We start from the raw sequence: 16,070 nt of genomic DNA on the forward strand, positions 1-16,070 counted from the left end.
CCCCACCTGGTTGCCGCCATACACACTTGACACCATGTGAAGCAAATAAGTTTATCTTGGTCTCATCAGACCGCAGGAGATGGTTCCAGTAATCCATGTCCTTAGTCTGCTTGTCTTCAGCAAACTGTTTTCGGGCTTTCTTGTGCATCATCTTTAGAAGAGGCTTCCTTCTGGGACGACAGCCATGCAGACCAATTTGATGCAGTGTGTGGCGTATGGTCTGAGCACTGACAGGCTGACCCCCCCCTCACCCCTTCAACCTCTGCAGTAATGTCGGCAGCACTCATATGTCTTTTTCCCAAAGACGACCTCTGGATATGACGCTGAGCACGTGCACTTAACTTCTTTGGTCGACCATGGCGAGGCCTGTTATGGGTGGAACCTGTCCTGTTAAATCGCTTTATGGTCTTGCCCACCTTGCTGCAGCTCAGTTTCAGGGTCTTGGTAATCTTCTTATAGCCTAGGCCATCTTTATGTAGAGCAAAAAATTCTTTTTTTTTCAGATCCTCAGAGTTCTTTGCCATGAGGTGCCATGTTGAACTTCCAGTGACCAGTATGAGAGAGTGAGAGCGATAACTCAAAATTTAACACACCTGCTTCCCATTCACACCTGAGAACTTGTATCACTAATGAGTCACATGACACCGCGGAGAGAAAATGAGGCCCAATTAAGACATTTTCACTTAGGAGTGTACTCCCTTTTGTTGCCAGCGGTTTAGACATTAATGGCTGTGCATTGAGTTATTTTGAGGGGGCAGACAGCAGAGAGAGAGAGAGCTATAGATATATAGCCACATATAGGTATATATATATATATATATATATATATATATATATATATATATATATATATTGTACAACTGAATTTTTTAGTTCTGGTTAACAAAGAAAAAGAAAATGTATACAAAACAAAATACATTCCTTTTGATGTTGACAGTCTGTCTAGAAATAAGTGTAATCTCTAAAAAGAAATTATCCATGTTGAGGGAAATTATGTGTAGGTCACAAAGTGCTTTAAGGTAAGGAGTTGCTTGACTTACATGACTCTGTGCATGGGGCTGGGTACGATAACATCTCATAATGTTGTGGAAAGATGTATCTTCTCTTGTCACCTGATAAGTAAAAGAGGTAATGAAATACATTGCCAGTTTTTTTAAATAACTTACATCATTATCTCTTTGTCCAAAAAGTTGGTATGCTTTAAGCCCCACAAAACAATAAATAATCTGTAAGTTTCACCTTGGCCATCATATAGATTGCACACATCAAAAGCTGGTCCAGATGTCGGTCTGTCATCAAAGTGGGATGATGGACAAGAGAAAACTCAAAGCAAGTCCAGATCTTTTTACGAAGATCATTAGAAATCTCCAACTTGTGGCAGAGATCACGAAGACGAACACTGGCCAAGTGGTAAACCTTATTTTAAAAAAGGGCATATAAAGTTTTTATTAAGGCGGCAAAGAGAAATACACAAAATGCAGCATACAAAGGTCCTAGGACACACAGAGCCTTTCATGTGACACAACTCATAGGTGAAATGGCTTAACTACTTGGACCTCGTGGTTGATTTACACTGTAAATGACAGAGTAATGTGGGAATGATCGCTAATCCCTATATATGCTGTACATCTATACTAGGGTGATACAGCTCAGCAGGGGGAACACGCATCACTGCTAGAGATTCCATCTGATCACTTTGAAACAGTCTGAGCTGACTGAGCAAACAGGTCACTGACAATGTCAAAAACCCTAGAAGTCACCAAACATTTTGGACATTGTCTCTACTGTACTCACCCTTCTACAAAAGAGAGACAAAGATCCTGCCTTCTTCATTTTGCTGCAGAGACTTTGCTGTCCTGGAGAGACCTGCGGGATGGTTACTTGTCCTGCAACCTGCATCTGCTGAGTAGTTAATGAGCCAGCAAGGGTCTGGGCTGTGAGTGGCTGTATGGCACTAGTCACATTGTGAGTTTGTCCACTCACATTAACTTGCACTGGAAAAAATGTGATCCCTCCATTTTCATTTGCAATACCTAAAACGAAAAAAAAAAAAGAGACAACATTTTAAGAATGGAATCATACAAGCCCATTCCTGACTGATCTTCTTTGAAATTAACCTCGCAGATGCTGATGAATGTGTTGCACAAATACATTAGCAGAACATTAAAAATGCCTTTTACAGTTTATTCTTCATTAAAAACATTGAATTTGAACCCCTTTCCTATGTTTATGGCCAGCAGCTGTTTACAGCAGGGCTAGGTACTAATGCACTCTGATGAAATCTTGCCGTTCTCTACAGCAGCCTTTTTCAACCAGGGTGCCCACACCCTGGGGTGCATTGATGTTTCCCCAGGGGTGCCTTGGCAAAATGCCTAACCATTGCCCAAAAATTGTATACAAGCAAGCGTATGGATAAAGCCTTCCTTTTAGTTACACAAAGCCACAGGTTTTCATTGTGCAACCTCACAACCGTCTAGCTGCTGGTATCCTAATGACCAATGGCATTATCAGTTGATAAGGAGGATGTTGGTTGCCTGCATAGGATCCTTTGCCCCCCCCCCCTCCCCTTCTCCATCAGCATTGGGGTCACATAAGCTGAGTGATGAAGAAAAACTAAGGGAGAAGAGAAACACCGGAATACTAGTCAGTACCAGTTTGCAAAAGTGTATTTGCTTTGGAAGAATAAATCACCCCTCATGTTGGGTGTCCTACGTGTGGATGTTGCTGCATTATGTAAAACCATTAGAATAGTTTTTTACATTTTAGAATGGGGTGCTTCAAGACTGTCCATCATTTTTAAAGGGTGCCGTAACTGAAAAAAGGTTGGGAAACACTGCTCTACATTAAGGAATGCATCTGTCACCAAATTTGGAAGTGCCAGCATGCCTTGGTCATTCTGACAATAGTTCCACTAGTCTATATATAAAACTTTTTACAAAAGATTTAAAAAAACTTTCACACTTTTTTTTGTTTTCAGTTGTGAAAAATGTGCAAACATTGGATGAAAGTTGTTTGCCTTTTGCATGAAAACATTTTTAAATAGACCCCTATGACTAATTTGCCTACCTTAAAGCAGTATTAGTCCCGGTTCACACTTGTGCGATGCAGGAAGGCTGCGAATTCGCAGCCTGTCCCCGCATCGCAAACGCACCTCTGGCAGTTCACACTGCCATATGCGATACGCAGGGGGTGTCAATTAAATGTTAACGACACCCCCAGTTTGATCGCATATCGCAGTGCGATCTGACAGTTCGCACAGGATCGGATCACACAGTGGTTCACACTGATGCGGCTGGAAAAAAGGGTCCTGTGCGTGTTTGGTGCGGGTGCAGTGCGAATTAAGCCATACAAAGTGTATGGCTGAATTCGCATCCGCACATCCGATCGCATGTAATGAAGAAGCAGTGCGTTTCGAATTACATGCGATCGCCGCACTCGCACAAATGTGAACCGGCCCTCCAACTCCATTTTTTTTTTTTTGATGAGTCCTTGGGTGGTTTATGCCATAATGTGCTAGTATGCACCACATTTTAGCACATTGTGACAGACATTCTGTACCTGTCAAACAGTTCCCTCCAGCGTTGCCCTGTTGGCAATCCTGCTGGTCCCAGGTGCTTCCATCTTCGCTGGAAATATATGATGAACTTTACATGTGCAACTAAGTGTATACAGTGGTAAAAATAATTATTTGATCCCCTGCAGATACAAATGTTATAAATTGAGTTGCAGTTCAGTGAGTAAAATAAGTATTTGATCCTCAAGCAAAACATGACTTAGTACTTGGTGGAGAAACCCTTGTTGGCAAGCACAGAAGTAAGACGTTTCTTGTAGTTTTTTACCAGGTTTGCACACATCTCAGGAGGGATTTTGGTCCACTTTTCTTTACAGATCTTCTCTTAATCCTTAGGGTTTCTCGGCTGTCCTTTGGCAACTCGAAGTTTCAGCTCCCTCCATAAATTTTCAATAGGATTAAGGTCTGGAGACTGACTAGGCCACTCCTTGATCTTAATGTGCTTCTTCTTTAGCCACTCCTTTGGTGCCTTGGCAGTATGTTTTGGGTCATTGTCATGCTTAAAAACCCATCCATGACCCATCTTTAGTGTTCTGGCTGAGGGAAGAAGCTTCTCATCCAAGATTTTACAATACATAGCCCCATCCATTGGCTCCTCAATGCAGCAAAGTCGGTCTTTACCTTTAGCAGAGAAACAGCCCTAAAGCATAATGTTTCCACCTCCGTGCTTGACTATAGCGATGGTGTTCTTAGGGTGATAATCAGCATTTTTATTACTCCAAACACAGCGAATCCCCAACTCAAGAAGGCATATATGTACAGTCATGCCAATGAACATGTAAATGATTCAGAGAAGGATTTGGAGAAAGTGCTGTGTCAGATGAGACCAAAATTGAGCTCTTTGGCATGTGCCATTTGCCATGTACCATATGGTGTTTATAGCACACTTATTCTTTAAGCACTTATGATTTATTTGTTGCACCCCGGATGAAGCTCTATTTTTGAGCAAAACATGAAGGGTATTTTGGTTTAATAGCATAGGTTTTGGCGCACGATCACTTTAACATGGGGATATTTTTGTTTGAGAGGGTTTTTTTGATCAGTTTGGTTTAATTACTTATCTCCTAGATCAGGGATAGGAGTGATTAGTTACACTGCAGCATAGGACAAATTTTGGGTCCAGGAAGAATAGGAACAATAGGGAGCGTTTTCAAAATTGCCTTAGAAGAGGGAGGAATTTCAGGCAGGGAATTCTGATACCTCCTCAATATACTCCTACTTATAGCTGCAGTGCAGACAGAGTTAATCTGACTGAGAGGAATGCTCTGAATGCACCCTTCCCTATAAGTGAAAAATACACACACACCAATCAAATCAATTTAATAAAGTCCTGACAATCTTTAGGCGTCATCCCTAGGTTTTATGGTGTGTGGGCATGTGCACCTTGTTTTGAATTGGAAGAAAAATGCTGACTATGGACGCTAAGAGCACCACCCCTACAGTCAAGAAAGGAGGTGGAAACATGATGCTTTCAGTACAGGCTGAATTTGCCACATTGAGGGGCCAATGGACTGGGCCATGTATTGTAAAATCTTGGATGAGAACCTTCTTCCTCAGCCATATCACTGAAAATGGGTCATAGAAGGGTCTTCCGGCATGACAATGACCCAAAACATACCGCCAAGGCAAACATAGTAGTGGCTCAAGAAGAGGCACATTAAAGTCATGGAGTGGCCTAGTCACTCTTCAGACCTTAATCCTATAGAAAATTTATGGAGGGAGCTGAAACTTCGAGTTTTCAAGCAACAGCCAAGAAACCTTAATGATTTAGAGAAGATCTGTAAAGAAGAGTGGACCAAAATCCCTCCTGAGATGTGTGCAAACCTGATAACCAACTACAAGAAACGTCTTACCTCTATGCTTGCCATCAAGGGTTTCTCTACCAAGTATTAAGTCATGTTTTGCTTGGGGATCAAATACTTCTTTTACTCACTGAACTGCAACCTAATTTATAGCATTTGTTTATGTGTTTTTTTGGTTGATATTCTGTCTCTATTATTTAAAGTACACCTACGATAAAAGTAGACCCTTCATTTCTTTGTAAATAGGAAAACCTACAAAATCTGCAGGGGGATTAAAGAATTATTTTCCCCACTGTATAACAGCTGACAAGCAGGGGATGCACTTATGACAGAAGAGACTGATAGGATTTTCATGACAGAAGAGACCCTGTCGGCAAGTTTTAAAATTTAAAATTGAATACCACTCGAATCATGTTTTTATGTATTTTTTGAATATTTATAAGTCTTTTATAGCCTTCTTTTGTCTTGTGATCTGTCTGTTGAATATCAAATGGTATCTTAAAAAAAAAAAAAGGCACCTTTATCACTACTTTGTCTGGTATACATTGATAGCTGTGAACTCACCTTGCACAGGGATGGTAACCGTCTGCCCGTTGTTTGCTGTAACTGTAGCAGTAGCCATTGTTACTAGTGTCTGCCCAGGAACTGGTGGGGTTGTTGTTTCACCAGAAGAGTGTGGAGAAGCTTGTGCTGGGCTTCCTCCATCAGAAGGGCTCTCTGAGTCTACAAAGAGTCGCCTTCGAGCTGTGCCAGCAACCGGTGAGTTGTATCGTTCACATAATGAGGGTGAAGAAGAGGGGTCTAAAGGTAAAAAGTAAAATACAAAGAGTTATGACTGGTCAGTTCACAATAAAAATAATAGCTTATATACAGTTATCCTTAATTCCAGGATCCCACAGTTCTCGGTTACAACATGGCATTGTTGTAATTTTCTACCAACCAAGCTGTTTTTTTGCACTAGACATTTCTTATACCGTCCTCTTCTGAACCACTGGATATGCTAAGTCAAGCTCTTTTTTTTTTCCTTTTACCAATGTGTTTTATTAATTTGCAGACGTTTTGATGGATATTTCTGTTGTCCCTCACATGTACCATTACCTGCCTTCAAGTGATCTCTGTGCTCTATGCCTTTTCCTTTTGGTGTGTCTTCTATACTTTGTAGATATTATTACGCATTGAAATATGTTATAAATAATGTAGAAAATATTAATGATGTGTATTACTTACCTTATTTCTGGCTTTAGCAAGCTTCCTCAATCCATGCAACTGGTTCTATGCATCCTCTTCTCTAAGAAGTTTTACTTACGATGACATTTGTAAAAATCAAGCATGGCAGATACAATCCTTACACTTAGTTGTGTACTCTGGAACACTCCAGAGGGTTAAAGGAGAGTGTGTAGAGCATGTGAAGGCTTAGTAGAAATGAGCCAAACAACCAAGCAGTGCCAGCCAGGGACAAATAGTCCATATCCCGCTTGATCAGGGACTAGAGAGTAAAAGACTGGCAGGAGGGGATTAGTCAAACAAAGTGTAACTGCTTAAAGGTGAAACTGGGGAGATGCACAAGAGTCTGTAATGTTGTAAGCTATTCAGCACTTTCCCAAGATCTTTGTATATATTGTTTGATAGCAGTTACATTGCTGTATATTTTAAAGCAATATCCTTAATGCCATACCTGTGATTTTTGTCTGTTTTTCTATGGTATAAGAAAGCAGGGACCCATTTCACTTGTGAAAAAGTATTAACTACCATAGAATAGCTTCAATTCCACTGCACCCCTTTTTCACCTTAAGGCTTAGTTCACTCTGCGGGTCCATACCTCGATTGTGCTTTGTACTCCCGCTGGCCATGCTCCCTCAGCTCCCAGGTTTGACATCATATCTCTCAACCACCTGCTACCCTTATTACCATTCCATCTCTGAGCATATTTGTAAGTCATCATATACTTGCAGGTTTTTCCTGAGCTTTTTTGGAATGATTTTTATAGATACTCATGCATACACTTTTTTTGTAGACCCTTGTCCTGCCTCTACTCCTGAGGAAGTGCGTTTAATGCATGAAACGCGTCGAGTGCCCGTGATGCAGCTCTATCAATACCACATGATGTATTTTGTTTTTATTAATTATGATATGGTGCCATTTTTGGAATGATGTATTTATTCATCTGCTGTCATGTATTTATATACAACTGGCTTATATTTTTCCAACATGTACATTTTTTTGCTGTAAATGTTATGGTCTTCTTGTTTTTATCAGATCATCAAATAAACACTACTGTTATACTTTTTATCAGCTGCATACCATTGCCTCATTTAAAGTCTCAACCCCCTTTTCTCTTGGTCGTCTGACTTCCAGGGATGGAGATACTTTATGGCTTAGTGGCTTAGACCAGATATCTCATTTAAAGTCCCAAATCACCCGCCCCCCCCCCCCCTCTTGCCTTTTTCCCCTTAAGGCTTAGTTCACTGTGCGGGTCCGTACCTGGTCCTGCAGCCGCAAACAACCGCACATAAAAATGCATGAGATGCGTGCAGGTGCCTTTGATCCTAATGGCAGCAACAAGCACTGGAAATTGAAGCAGCCACTTCCCGCACTGGTAACTACACTGCAATTGCGGTTTCCGTGTGTGCTGCGAGTTAAAAAAATGGAGCAGCCACCTTTTCCCTGCATTTTCAGGAGTCACGGCAGTCTATTTAAATGTGCCTGTGTAATATGCGGCTCGCATAGCCGCACAAGTGTGAATCAGGCCTAAGGCCATAAGTAAATCATAGGTTCTATGGACATACAATTTGGAAGAATCCAGTTTTATAGTAATGTTGCTTTGAATAAGTTTATTAAAGTGAATGATGGACATTTTATAAAACTGGAGTGCATGAACTACTTTCTCAGTATTTTTAACAATTAATATTAGTTTATTAGTGTGTAACATAGAAGAATGATAGCAGAAAAAGACCAAGTGAGACCATTGAGTCTGCCCCTTGGTTTTTACCCCTTTTATCCGAGAATAGATTTAGATTTGTCCCAAGCATTTTTGAATTCACTTACTGTTCACTGAATCACTAACTCTGCTTGAAGTCTGGTTCAGGCATCAATCATTTTTTTTTTTTGGTAAAAAAAAGTTCTAAAGCCTAGTACACCAGTATTTTTTTTTCATTTAACCCAGAAGGGCTGGACAAAAAAACTGACAGCTCAGGAGGAGCTGCTGTACTAACTATATGACATTAGTACAGCGATCTCCCCTGCTGTTCTATTGTGTCCTGGCAAGGCTTTAGGTTAGTTTTGATGTTTTTTCCTGCTAGTGTGTGGTCATATCTCTGTGCTCTTTATCTTAGCTTCATGTTACTGCCCTCTTGAACCTTATTTACACCCTTAATGTCAGAATAATAAAGGATGATGGGTTGCTATATGTCAATTATTGTTTTAAAAGAATTTGGTGTAGAAGTATTTGTTACTAAATGTTCTTGTAGTAGGCAACCGAGGGATACTTTCTTATCTATGCTTTAAAATTCCAATGCCTAAAATTAATAGAGCATCTGTACACTTAATACTTTACAATCATGCATGAGACATGAGAAACTGCTGGCATGTTTACATAAAAAACAAACTTGTGTGCCATGGATAAGTGAAATAACTTACTTCTTCCTAGGCCAGATGCATCTGCACGGATCTCATTGACTCTTCTTGGAGTAAGAGGCGCTGAGGAACTGGCTATGTTGTTACCAGATGACTGTTCAAAGTGGTGTGGCTGCATGACCTGTAACATTTTATTCACAGTTAATTGAGACAAAGATGTACACAAACATAAAACCCTAATCACTCTCTTTCTATGGAATATCTTGGGGTGTGATTCTTGCTGTAAAAAAAAAAAAAAAAAAAAAACACACACACAAGGGTAAGTCTATTGCAGTAAAAATGCTGGGGATAACAGGCTTCCCCCTTTAATTTGGAAAACTGCAAGGATAAAACAATAAAGGATGCTGACTTCATTCTGGGTCATCTTTCAAAATATTCACTATTACGAAGTACAAATGAATGCAATGGGACACAAGGGACAGGAGTTAAACCGGATTAGGGTAAAAAAAAAAAAAAAAAAAGTACAGCACCATGATGTTTTACCATGTACTTTTGTGGGCTTAAAAATAAAATATAAATATAGAGAATCTAAGAAAATTGCAGAGGATAATAGCTGAACCAAATGCAACATCTGTACACATACCCTAAATCAGTGGTCGCCAACTTTCGGACCTCATGGACCACTAACCTCATAATTTAGAATCCCGCAGACCACAAAAATGAATTTTACATGGCTCAAACACACAATGCTCTGGCTCTCTGCCACCATCCCCCTGAAACACACTGCTGCCTTAAAGATAACGCTTCATCTCTCTGCCCCCCTCTTCTGAACCCAACACACTCTGCATCACACTCCTGTCTTGCACAGACTCTTTATTGGATCTTACCTTCTTATCCAGCCATGTGCTTGAGCCCTGTGCTCCCACAGTCTGTGATCAGCGTTGCCATTGGAAGCCCCTTCCTTCTATACCTCCCACTCTCTGCACTAGTCCCGCCACCTCCCTCTGAGTTACCAGGAGCCAGAACTACAGAGGAGGCATCAGGTATCGGCGCTGTCCCCCTCCTCCTTCCCCCGCCACGAGCCAATCCGAATGCGCAGCGCGCTTCGAGCATGCGCAGTAGAGACCCGCCTGTGAAGCCGCAAGCCTTCACAGCCAGGCTCCCTTACCGGCAATGGCGGCAGCAGCACCCGATAGCCCGATGGAAACTTTGGCTGCGGTGCCGACATCGCTGGACTCAGGACAGGTAAGTGTCCTAATATTAAAAGTCAGCAGCTACAGTATGTGTAGCTGCTGACTTTTAATTTTTGGAGGGGGAGGCTGGAACACCACTTTAACTGTTAGCGCTCAGTGGTATACATTTGACACAATGTTGATTTGGGGCAGAACCCCTGGGGACTACCAAAGTTTATTCGTGGACCATCAGTGGTCCACAGACCGCTGAACTAAATTACCAAATCTGATCAATCAGTCTGTAGATGTAAACAAAAAGAGGATCCTGGATATATATTCTAAATGCATAAACTACTGGGAAATGTCTCCAAAAAAAACTATCTCAGATGGTATATGACTGCCTAAATGGTAGCCAAATTCACAGCGGCATCGGTCAATGCCTGTTAGCGGGGATGCGGCCAAGCGGATACCTTTACACACATGATTTGGTCCTGTTTACATCTTTGCAGTTTTTGGAGAGCAGGGTTTAGATAAATCCCTAAAATAACTGTATTATCTTGAAACTTAGTCTTGAACTAGCTATTCTCAGCGTAGGAGCTGAGAAATTCCCAACCTACTTAAACCAATAGTTATGCTTGTCCTCTTTGTAGCTAGGTTGTCTATATCTAAACAAAATGGAAAGCCAGTGCTGCGCCTAACATTACAGAAGTGAAAAGACAATTTGAATTGTCTTATGAATATGAGAAAAACATTGCATATACACAGTTTCAGTCTGATAAATGTCACAAGTCTTTGGCTACCTGGGAAGCTTAGCTATACCAATACCAGATTACATAAAGTAGACCTATATTACCTTCATTGCTCATGTTTATCATGTGCAATTCAATCTGCAATGCAGCTCATACCTAAGTTGCCCTTCATGTTACTTCTTAAATGTTTTTTGTTTACTCTGTATGTGACTTATTTCTTGTTAAGACTGTGCTTTAACTGGCAATATATGCTGATTGTTGTTGAGATGGCATACATCATACATTGCTATTTCTTGCAAAACTAAGACTTATCTATGTCAGTAATCCCCGGTTCACACTACAGCGATGACAGGCATCGCATGTGATTTGGAGCGCACTGCTCTGAAAATCACATGCGATGTCTGTGTGATGCAAATTCTTCCATACAGATTGTATGGCTGAATTCGCATCTGATTCGGACTGAACATGCACAGGACCCTTTTTTGGGTCCACAGCTGAATCGGATCGCACCAATGAGATCCAATTCATGTACGAACTGTCAGTACCCACCGCGACATGCGAACTGATCTGGGTCGTTAACTTTGTATTGACACCCCCAGCAATTTGCATATGGCAGTGTGAACTGCCTGCGATTTGAATGCGATGCAGGAACCCGCAGTGGATTCGCAGGGTTCCCGCATCGCATATGTGAGAACCGAGCCTAACTCTTTAGTGAAGTAAGCATTGCTTTGTTTAACCATGCACTGTTATGCACATGCACTTGTACTGCAATCGTTATGATAAAATTCAATAAAAACCCATTGAATTAAAAGAGGATCAGCCACTGTCAGGGATGTGGGCAAGGAAAAGGCTGTGGTGATTAAAGCTGGCCATACGTTAGTAGAATTTTTGAATTTCATTAGAAATTTTTTATTACAAGAACATATATATGATTTTCCAATCGTTATTGGGGTCTAAATGACATTCAACCACAGTGACAAGAAATTCAAAGGAGCAGAATGAACAAATTAATTTCTAGCTGTATATGCAATATCCATTCATTCCAAAATCAAATGTTTAAAACAAACAAAATCAAGTCATTGTATGTAGTAAGATTTTTTGTATAAATGTTTATATCAATGTCTACTAGTGTTTGGCCAGCTCATGACTGCAGACGATAAAGAAATTGCCTAGGTATTTTAAAACTGTAACATAGGTTTGGTTTTATATATTAGATCTCCTGAAGAAATACCCAATCTTCATGCTTCATGATCCCATGTTAAAGAAAAAAAAACTGCAGAAGAGTGTTCTTCATACCTCTTCACACAATGGAACTTTGCCTTCGTTGTCTTTAATCTTGTCCCATAAAGGTGATTCTTCTGTCCAGGCCATGCTCTCTAGAATCTGTTCCTCTATCTGGTTAAGGTGTTTTACCACTTCCCGACATAAGCCTTCTTCTGCCTTAATAAGAAGTTCAATCACCTGGAAATACAGTACACTTCTAAAATATTCACACATACAAAACAGTATAACATTCACAAACACAAAACAATATCATTTTTAATGGCAATTCAATTTGTTTTAAGTCACTTTTCTTTCTTAAAAGAATGGTAAAGAACTGGAACAATTTTACTGCCGTGTCTCCACTGGGAAAAAAAATTTCTGTCTGGGTGTCATCAGGACAGAAAGTAATGTAAAATCCCTTCAACGGGGATACAGACATCAACAACACCTAAATGTGCTGTCTATGGATTACATGTGCCGTCTATTGATGTCTTGGACCCAACGGGAGTGCGCATGCACGGATGCCTCCTTAGCACCCATCTTGCTACAGGAGGCACCCGAAGGATGAAGGACCTGACAGCACTGGTGTGGACTGCCTGAAGAGGAGGAAAGCCACCTTTATGTGCAAAGTTTTACAGAGCAGGTAAGTATAACCTCTATTTTATTTAAAGAAAATGCCTTTAGTATCACTTTAATTGAGATTCTAATCCCTCCTATCCGAAGCCAAAAAGTTGGAATTTAAATCAATCTGGAATACTATTGTATTGAGTAATAGAATCAATGCAACCACTAAGCCAAATATTAGATGAGGAAACAGTGACACCTGCTGGTAACAAATATATAACCCCGCATCAGTATACATTTTTCGATCCAGAACTCTTAAATCGCTTTTGTGTAAAAGCCTTCAAGAATTTATCGTTGCAAATATGCAATCATTTTTATTCATAATCATATTCATTTAATCATATTCATCTCTAAAGAGTAACTTCACTCCCCTCTGCAAATTTAATGTTTTGCCCCCTCTAACCTGTTATGCATTGTTCTTGACTTACATACTCACCTGGCCCAGTGTTGTCCTGTTGTGATCCACCACACAGGTGTCACAGCCCAGGTCCTTCATCATCATGAGCAGACCACTTCTTTTCAGGTTCAGGTAGGTGTCCAGCCGGGGATAAGTGATGGGAATAGTCAAGAATGTTGGCCAGGAAGGGAAATAGGGGTGTTAGAGCAGCAAAAAATAAATAAAAAAAGTAACTGAAGGTTATAACCCCCGTCAGTTTATTTTTGTTGTCTGTGTCCCATTGGGGTGATTTCACTTCACTTCCATCCCATAGTTACCATAGCTAAACTAGAAGAGGAAATCCCTCCAAAAAGAGGGAATTCCTGGTTGTCACCGGGGTCGTCAGATCCAGTTTCCCCTTTGAAAGATATCCCCTCCATTACAGTTCTGGTAACAACAGAGAAATAAAAGCCTGGCAGGGATCTCATCCAGCCAAACTAAAAAAAGTTTTGCCTTCAGTTATACTTTACCTTCAATTCATGACAGGGAGTTCACTGAGGGACCACTATCTCTAATCTTCAAACAGCTGACCCAAAGAAGCTGCCATTGCAGTGTTTCATACCAATTCCAATAAATATTAGTTTGTAGTATTATGTTGAAATACCCATTATTACAAAAAGCTATCATGACGTAAACATGGAGGCTGCCAATGCTGCCGCTTTCCTTCTGAAAAAGCTAGTTACCTGGCTTTCATGCTGACAGTCTTGCTTCCATACATTCAAACAAGGACTTTTCTCCAACTTTCCTGATCTCCACACCAGTTTTATTTTAATGATGCAAAGCACCATAAAAGCCAGGCAACTAGCAATAATAAAACAAGGAGCAGCAATAGCAGTCCACCATATTTCTCTCATGACAGGTTTATTTAAAGAAAGATTTATATTACAAAGATGTAAATGTTACTGTCAAATACATATAAAAGAGCAGGAATTATTCTGGAGGACTGGTATATAACAGATGTTGTCTGCAATAATTCATCATACGTACCTTGTAGAAATGGTAGGGTGCCAAGTCAAACATGACCATGATTTGAGGGAAGTTGCCTGGAGGCTTGTAGGAAAAGATGGTAATTTCGAGGCAGCATGCCAGAAGGGACTTGTGAAAGATTTCTTGCTCCAGAATACTCTGCAAAGTGGAGAACATTTCAGCTATGTGATTTCACAATGGCTGCATCTGCTTTACTAATACGGGTACATTGAAAAGAATATATGGGTAACAGTGTTCGCAATTAGGCCATAGGTATCAAAGGAAAGTTGGATGCACAGACAAAATCTGACCATTCTCAGGCAGCGGACTCTTCTGCCACTTGCCTATTCATAGTCACATTAGGTAACTGATCTGTTTAGCCTTTGGAGAGAGACTTGCTACAAAACACCACCAAAGTTATCCTGGGAAGAAAACCGAAGCAATCAGACACAATGATTCCAATCAACTTTACAGCTTTCACCTTTGGGGAAATTTGGGATTATCGGCGATACTCAGCGGGGTTCCATGTGATTAGCTGCAATCAGAGCCTGACAGCACCCACAGCTATTCACGGACGTTCACATGTAATGATTACCTGCAGATAGTCAGCCTTGGGCACAGATAGCGATGTCTGCTCGTTCACAATTTTTCCCATGTCTCTATAGAAATACAGAGCTTATTCTGTAAATACTACCTGCCTGGGTGTGCGCGCCTTCTATATTTCTGAGTCATCAACCCAGAACAAGTATGTAGCAAAAAAAAAAGAAAAAAAAATGTCAGACTTTAATATCCTTATATGTGTTCTGGGTCAATAAATGAAAGCATGTATACAAGGTAAGTCCCCTTGTGCTCAGTGTAAAGTAAATCAGTGACAAATTGTGTTAAAATTAAATGAATCAGTAAAAAAATTTTTAGGCTAAGTTCGCCTTTTGGGAAATAATAAATGAACATATTTTTACAGGAAAAAGGAATTTTCTCTCAGAAGCCTGCAAAGCATTGCAACCCTGATCAGTGGATTTAGGGGTGCAATGTCAGGATCCTGAATACAAGCACTGTAGCTTTCAGCCCGTACCTACAATACAGGCTGACTGTTTACAAGCTGCAGGGCTTGTAAGTGAACTACGAGAGCACTCATCAGCGCCCTTGCAGTCCATTAAAGTGGAGTCCTGCCTTCCCCTCCAAAAATTAAAAGTCAGCAGCTACAAATACTGTAGCTGCTGACTTTTAATATTAGGACACTTACCTGTCCTGGAGTCCAGCGATTTCAGCACCGCAGCTGATGTTTCCATCGGCTGTTGGGTGCTGCCGCCGCCATTGCCGGCAAGGCTTCACGGCCGGGTCCCTACTGTGCATGCGCATAGCACGCTGCGCATTTCTATTGGCTCGGAGGCGGGGAAGGAGGAGGGGGCTGAACTTCCGGGACGGACGGCCGCAATGAATTGTCCCAGAAATGGGGAAGGGTACCTGTCAAAAACAAGTACCCGTTCCCCCCTCCCCCCTGAAAGGTGCCAAATGTGGCACCAGAGGTCGCATGCATTGAGGTGAGGACCCAACCACAAGAGGGTGCACATACAGGTGCAATTTTCACTGAGGCACCTGTTACAGCACATCGTTACTTTGGATCACCTATTTGCGGCTTTATTTCTGCATGTTTACAGCACTATTGGCAACTTTGAAGAGCTTATTATGGCAGCACTTTATATTAATTTGGATTTTCTTTACTGCACATTATGGACTTTTAAGTACGGTTATATATATTTGTATATATAACATATTTGATCATTTCTTCACATTTTGTGGTATAGCACTGTTACATTTTGATATAATTATACATGTGATTTATCTTATCATTTATTTTTAAAGCGGAGTTCCACCCGTTTTAATAAGTTGAGATGTATGTAATCCCATTTAAAT

The 16,070-nt window shown here is 40.7% G+C and overlaps 1 protein-coding gene across 1 annotated transcript in view; it reads right to left on the bottom strand.

Annotated features, from left to right (window-relative positions):
- RBL2 (RB transcriptional corepressor like 2) overlaps nt 1-16,070 on the bottom strand; it is a 172,251-nt gene that overhangs the window by 21,942 nt on the left and 134,239 nt on the right. The window contains exons 12-18 of the mRNA XM_082270915.1: nt 14,178-14,315; nt 12,164-12,328; nt 9,010-9,127; nt 5,938-6,174; nt 1,795-2,033; nt 1,240-1,416; nt 1,041-1,112 (exon numbers count right to left, since the gene is read on the bottom strand). Of these exons, the coding sequence (XP_082127041.1) occupies nt 1,041-1,112; nt 1,240-1,416; nt 1,795-2,033; nt 5,938-6,174; nt 9,010-9,127; nt 12,164-12,328; nt 14,178-14,315 (1,146 nt within the window). The remainder of the gene's footprint in view (nt 1-1,040; nt 1,113-1,239; nt 1,417-1,794; nt 2,034-5,937; nt 6,175-9,009; nt 9,128-12,163; nt 12,329-14,177; nt 14,316-16,070) is intronic.

The sequence above is a fragment of the Pelophylax lessonae genome (genome assembly GCF_965119305.1).
Source record: "Pelophylax lessonae genome assembly, chromosome: 10".
In the NCBI taxonomy this organism is placed as follows: Eukaryota; Metazoa; Chordata; class Amphibia; order Anura; family Ranidae; genus Pelophylax; species Pelophylax lessonae.